The sequence below is a fragment of the Rhipicephalus sanguineus genome, chromosome 9 (genome assembly GCF_013339695.2).
Source record: "Rhipicephalus sanguineus isolate Rsan-2018 chromosome 9, BIME_Rsan_1.4, whole genome shotgun sequence".
Taxonomy (NCBI): Eukaryota; Metazoa; Arthropoda; class Arachnida; order Ixodida; family Ixodidae; genus Rhipicephalus; species Rhipicephalus sanguineus.
This window is the reverse complement of record NC_051184.2, coordinates 10,510,022-10,516,021: the sequence shown is the minus strand read 5'-3', so window position 1 is coordinate 10,516,021 and position 6,000 is coordinate 10,510,022. Positions and strand designations below refer to the sequence as shown.

Here is a 6,000-nt window from a genome sequence, read left to right as displayed (position 1 = left end):
CTTTTCGCCACCGTTCGCCGTTGGTAGCACCGCCTGTACAGCTCAAAGCAGCAGCACACGAGGCAGATAGCCTTTGGAAATCTTGCAATTTTCGATATTTATTAATTCGTCAGATTTAATAAAAATTCATTTCGTGCATATTTTTGGCCAGAATGGTAAGCCTGTAGCTTTTGGAAATGTTGTATTTTTCTATATTAACTCGTCAGATTACCCAAAATTTGATTTCGTGCGTATTTTTGGTCAAAAAGTTAAGCTTTGCAAATATTGTATTCTTCGCCATAGCATTTGCAAATCTTGTATTTTCCAGCCAACAAACCCACCACTGCAAGAGGTTGGCTTCATTACGACGCAGACCGTTGGAAAACTTTTTTGGCCATTTCTGGAACTTTCGGGCGAAACATAAAAGAAAACTGCGAAATGCATTTTAAATTTCCCGCCTATCACACCCAGAATGCAACACACTGCAAGAGGTTGGCTTCACCACGACACAGACCATGGGAAAACCTTTTGGGTCGTTTTTGATACTTCCGGGGTCAAAAACACGCATACAGCTCCGTCGCTGCAAAGCGTGACGTCAGACAAAAGTTTGGTCTTAACAGGGCTGATAAGGGCCTCAACTTTTTCGACTGCTTTTAGACGTCTATTGCGTTGAAGCCAACGCCATCAGGGGAACTTTGAGCTCGGAAGCTCAGTGTTTTGGGCCAGAAATGCGCGTAGAGCTCCGTCGCTGCAAAGCGTGATGTCAGACAAAATTTTGGTCTTATCAGGGCTGATAAGGGCCTCAATTTTTTCGACTGCTTTTCGACGTTTATTGCGTTGAAGCCAACGAATCAGGGGAACTTTGAGCTCGGAAGCCCAGTGTTTTGGGCCAGAAATGCGCATATAGCTCCGTCGCTGCAAAACGTGACGTCAGACAAAAGTTTGGTCTTATCAAGGCTGATAAGGGCCTCAACTTTTCCGACTGCTTTCGACGTCTATTGCGTTCAAGCCAACCCACCAGGGGAACTTTTAGCTCGGAAGCTCGGTGTTTAAAGGAACAATGCTCGTTATGGCTTAGATAAATTAGGGTGAGAACATCCGCGTGCACCTTGTCATTTACTGCGTAGTCGTATCGTCGAACCTCGCATAACTCGCAGGTCGTTCTGGTATTGGTGAGATTGCGACAAAACTGATTTTGTACATACTTGTATCCCAAAGGGAAGCGTGTAGCCTTTGGCATTCTTGTACTTTTCGATTTTATTGCGATAGCAATTATATGGACAGTCTCGGCTGGAAAATGTCCGTACCCGTCATTCACCGTATATGTATAAGTATGTATATATGTAGAAAAGCCACAAAGACAAATAATTCAGAAATTCTTTCCGACGAGCGGAATCGAACGGGCGACCTCTCGCTTTGCAGCCCGCCGCGTTAGACGTTAGGCCACGACAGCACAGTCTTTCAGCCTGCTAACGGCGAGCTCTTTATATACATCATGTAATTCAGCATGCTTCTTGATTTCAACTATGATATCCTTAACCCCCGTTTGTTCCCTGACCCACTCTGCTCTCTTCCTGTTTCCTTTCCATCGCTCGCTGCGTCGTCCTCAATTTAAGTTGAACCCTCTTTGTAAGTCTCCAGGTTTCTGCTCCGTAGGTAAGTACTGGTAAGATGCAGCTGTTACATACCTTCCTCTTGAGGGATAGTGGTAGACTACCATTCATGATTTGATAATGCTTGCCGAATGAGCCCCATCCCATCCTTATTCTTCTAGTTATTTCACTCTCATGGTTCGTCTCCGCGTTTACTACCTGTCCTAAGTAGACGTACTCCTTTACAACTTCCAGTGTCTCGCCACCTATCGCAAAGCGCTGTTCTCTGCCAAGATTGTTCCACATTACTTTAGTTTTATGCATATTAATTTTCAGACCTACTCTTCTACTTTCCGTATCCAGTTCAGTAATCATGAGCTGTAATTCGTCTCCCGTGTTACTCATCAATGCAATATCATCAGCGAATCGCAGGTTACTGAGATACTCTCCATTAACTTTTATCCCTAATTCTTCCCAATCTAGGGCCCTGAAAACCTGTAAAAACGCGGTGAATAGCATTGGAGAGATCGTGTCTCCCTGCCATACGCCCTTCTTTATTGGGATTCTGTCGCTTTCTTTATGGAGGACTATAGTTGCTGTGGATCCACTGTAGATTTCTTCCATCATGTTTATATAGGCTTCGTCGATGCCCTGATTCCGCAGTGCCTGCATGACGGAATCAGGGCATAATATTTACAAATCTTGTATTTTCGATATTTTATTAATTCGCCAGATTTCTACAAAACTCATTTCGCGCGAATTTTTGGCTGAAATGGTAAGCCTTTGCAAATCTTGTATTTTTCGATATTTTATTCATTCGCCAGATTTCTACAAAATTCATTTCGTGCGAATTATTCGCCGAATTGGTAAGCCTTTGGAAATCTTGTATTTTTCGATATTTTATTAATTCGTCAGATTTCCTAAAAATTCATTTCGTGCTAATTTTTGGCGAAAATGGTAAGCATATAGCCTTTGCAAATCTTGTATTTTTCGATATTTTATTAATTCGCTAGATTTCGAGAAAATTCATCTCGTGCGAATTTTTGGCCAAAATGGTAAGCCTGTATTCTATTGTATTTTTCGATATTTTATTAATTCGTCAGATTTCCTAAATTTATTTCGTGCGAATTTTTGGAGAAAATGGTAAGCCTATAAAATTATCGGATGTGGTTTAGGGGCCCTTTGAAGGAACTCTGCTCGTTATCGCAAGACATCCACGTACGCCTTCCCATTTACCGCGAAGTCAGGCCGTCTAGGCGCGAGAAACAGGCACAATATGATGTCGTTTTGGTACGGGTATATGTGTATAGCCGAGAACGAGCATATATGGGCTTTTTTTTTTTAAGATGAACAAAACGAAAAAAACGGCACATCTTTTTGTTGTTGTCGTTGTTGTTGCTGTTGTGGTTGTTCATCATAAAAAAGCCCCTGCATGCTCGCTATTGGCTATCCGCCTCGTGCATCGGTATGGTGGCGCCACCGCTCGGCTCAGGCGGTTGTACCCTCTGCCAACCCCCCATAGGATCCCATGCATTTTGAATGAAGTTTGCGATTTCGTTGCGCAAAAACAAACTAGCGCCATCTCTCGACAATACGCCACACCGACGACGCAACACTTCCTCTTGCTTCCACCGATACGCGATGCTCCTAGGTGACCCCTCTCTCCACTTTCTTTTATTTCTTTCGGTGGCCGTGAGAGCGCGCGCTGTGCACTGTGCAGTAGCGCACCCGACAAGACCGGCTAGGCTCGTCACTTTCGTCGCGTCTTCCTTGAACGTTGCAACGTTAATATTGTGTTAAGGCGGTGGCCACACGTCGGACGATGAGCCCTGATTTCGTTCAGCTGCCATCTCATCAACGGCAATGTTTCAGACGCGTCAGTTGTGTACTTTTGTCCGTTGGTTGCGGGACAAGATGGCCTCCTGCAAGATCGCGTTTTTCCAAGCCAGCTGTGTGTGTAGTTCTCGGCGTCGTAGCAGTTTGATGACGCGAGGACGTCAACTGGTGCTACATCGTGGGAACCGCTGAAGTGACTGCAAGCTTGACGACATTGTGCCAGAATACTCTAGCGTACTGTACGCGCACGGTTGTGCTACACTTAAAATACCGCGCTTGGCCTCGCGCGTCAACCTGGTACGCCTGTGTGCAACAAGTGTGTTGTTATCGTTGTTGCGTCGGTTAATATTGAATTGCAATTGGAATACCGTTTTTGCAAAGGTAAGTAAAGCTGTAAGTAGTTGTCATGCTATATGCTCGCTACTCCGCGAACATTATTTCTAGAATCGCATTTTATTTTGAGCTGCACGTACGAAATGAGAATCTAGCATACGAGATACATTGCACGCGTGCGCATTTCCTATATAAATCTGAGTAATGCCACGCGTGCGCATTTCCTCTATAAGTCTGAGTAATGCCATGCTCAATTTAAAGAGCATGTGTTAGAGGATTGTGGCTTCAGTGGTGAAAGTGATTAGATATTCCGAAATATGTGATTGCAATGCAGTTAGAACTTTCTCATATGTTAACACGGTCTGTGAACAAAAAAAAACGCTGTGTGAATGTTTGTTGGTCATTTGCTAAAGTACCTTCTCGCATTATTATGCAGCTGTGTGACGGCTGTTCAAACGTTCAGCAAGTTAGATTTTGGTTTTCTTAGCCTAGTTGAGTGCTACGAGTGTTGGGCGAAGATAAAATCGCGTTTCTTTTGTGCGTTTCTTAAGCAGGCATACAGCCGTAATAGTCATTGTTGTTGTACTGTTTGGGGTGTTCAATAAAACAAGAATGCTGTTTTGTACTGCAACAGTTTTTATTTCATCTGTGTTAACAGATCACGCAAACAGCTTGGACACATGCACGTAAGAAACGTAGGCAGTGCATCGCGCGCACGCATAAAAAAACGGGCCTGTCATTTTAAAACAAATAATATAGAACAATCGACGCAACAGACGGCATGGTTGTCTAGTGGAGCAGCGTCGGCAGTACAAATATCAAACCAGAATGAAACATGAATAGAAAAACGGAGATAACAGGCGCTTTGCCCACGGCTTCTATGAGCCGCGCTTACCAACCTTTCGCCACCGTTCGCCGTTGGTGGCGCCACCAGTACCACTGAAAGCAGCAGCGCACGAGGCGGTATACGTACGGGCGCTGTATAAGGCTTGACGCTTTTTGAGACATTCTATTTGTGCAGCCGTTGTAAGCGACCAAGAAAGAAATGCGAATGTCCACTGCATATATTGACATGCAAGTGTCACTCCTCGTCGCGGCCAGTTGGCAACGTGGCCCTGCACAGCTCCTGCGTCCCACTGGCGACCACGGCGTCGCCCAGCACGTTCACCGCCGTAGACAGACGATTCCTGCATCAACATATTGTGCATGGCATGTCACTGATGATGAAGCACAAACTTTCAAGGCGAAAATGTGTCTCGTTGCGCGCGGCCACTTGAGCGAAACATGCTGCGACGTCACCGTGTGCCGTCATCATGACGTCTTAGGTCTTTGGAGTTTGTGACGCCGTTACAACATCATCACATTACACCTCCTAGTGCGCCATCTGCTCCTCCACCTTTGTGAGTGGGGCAGAGTGTACGAAAGATACACGCGCTAAGGCAGGCCTCGAAGAAGACCACTTGTCGAAACGATGGCTCCAGCGCCACCCCAACTCAAGGATTTCTCATCTCCTCAGGCCTGCCTCATAGAATGACAGCTGAGCAAGTTCGTTCGGTGGCACGAATAACTCTATGGCTGTTCTGCACATTCGTCTATGACGACTTCAGGCAAAAGCCATCCGGTGGCTCTTTTACTGTACACGTGCACTTTATCTCGACAACCAACTCATATTAATTAACGTTCACTAATTAGATTTCGCCAATTACCCTTCACTGAATACCTTCCACTGACTTTCATTAAGTATACTTCCTCTAATTAACTTCTAGTAATTATCTTAGTTGTCACTTAACTTGCTCCATCGCCATAACATTAACTTGAATTAATTAGCTCATACTCACTTAATTAGTTTTGATTATTATCTATCACTCAATTTTGTATGAATTTCGCTCCCTTAGACATCACATGATCCCTCTTTGCTTCTCTCACGCCGCCATTTCGTTCTCGTCCGCCTTAAAGGGGTACTGAGACTTTTTCTTGAAGGCGAGTTTACTGACACCACCACCACCTCCGTTGTTGCGGCAACCGAAGTCGTGGCGCAAGGAGCAAGGGACCAGATGTACGCCGACTGCTATGCCGAAGAGTTTCCGGCCACGTACCAGGAGGTGCTTGGGCACTATAGGAAAGACCGAAAGATATATCCGGAACCCCACGTGCGTCTGGACAGGTCGCAGGCGGTGGACCTGAGGCGGCTGCAGACGGGTACTTTCACCAACCCCTACCACCTGCACCGCCTGTGGCCCGCGCTGCATCCGTCGCCTAG

At 45.5% G+C, this 6,000-nt stretch overlaps 1 protein-coding gene across 1 annotated transcript in view; it reads right to left on the bottom strand.

Annotated features, from left to right (window-relative positions):
- Positions 1-4,821: 4,821 nt before the first annotated feature.
- Positions 4,822-6,000, bottom strand: part of LOC119404342 (excitatory amino acid transporter 1) — a 73,868-nt gene continuing 72,689 nt past the window's right edge. Inside the window, exon 9 of the mRNA XM_049419355.1 lies at positions 4,822-4,927. Within this exon, the coding sequence (XP_049275312.1) occupies positions 4,822-4,927 (106 nt within the window). The remainder of the gene's footprint in view (positions 4,928-6,000) is intronic.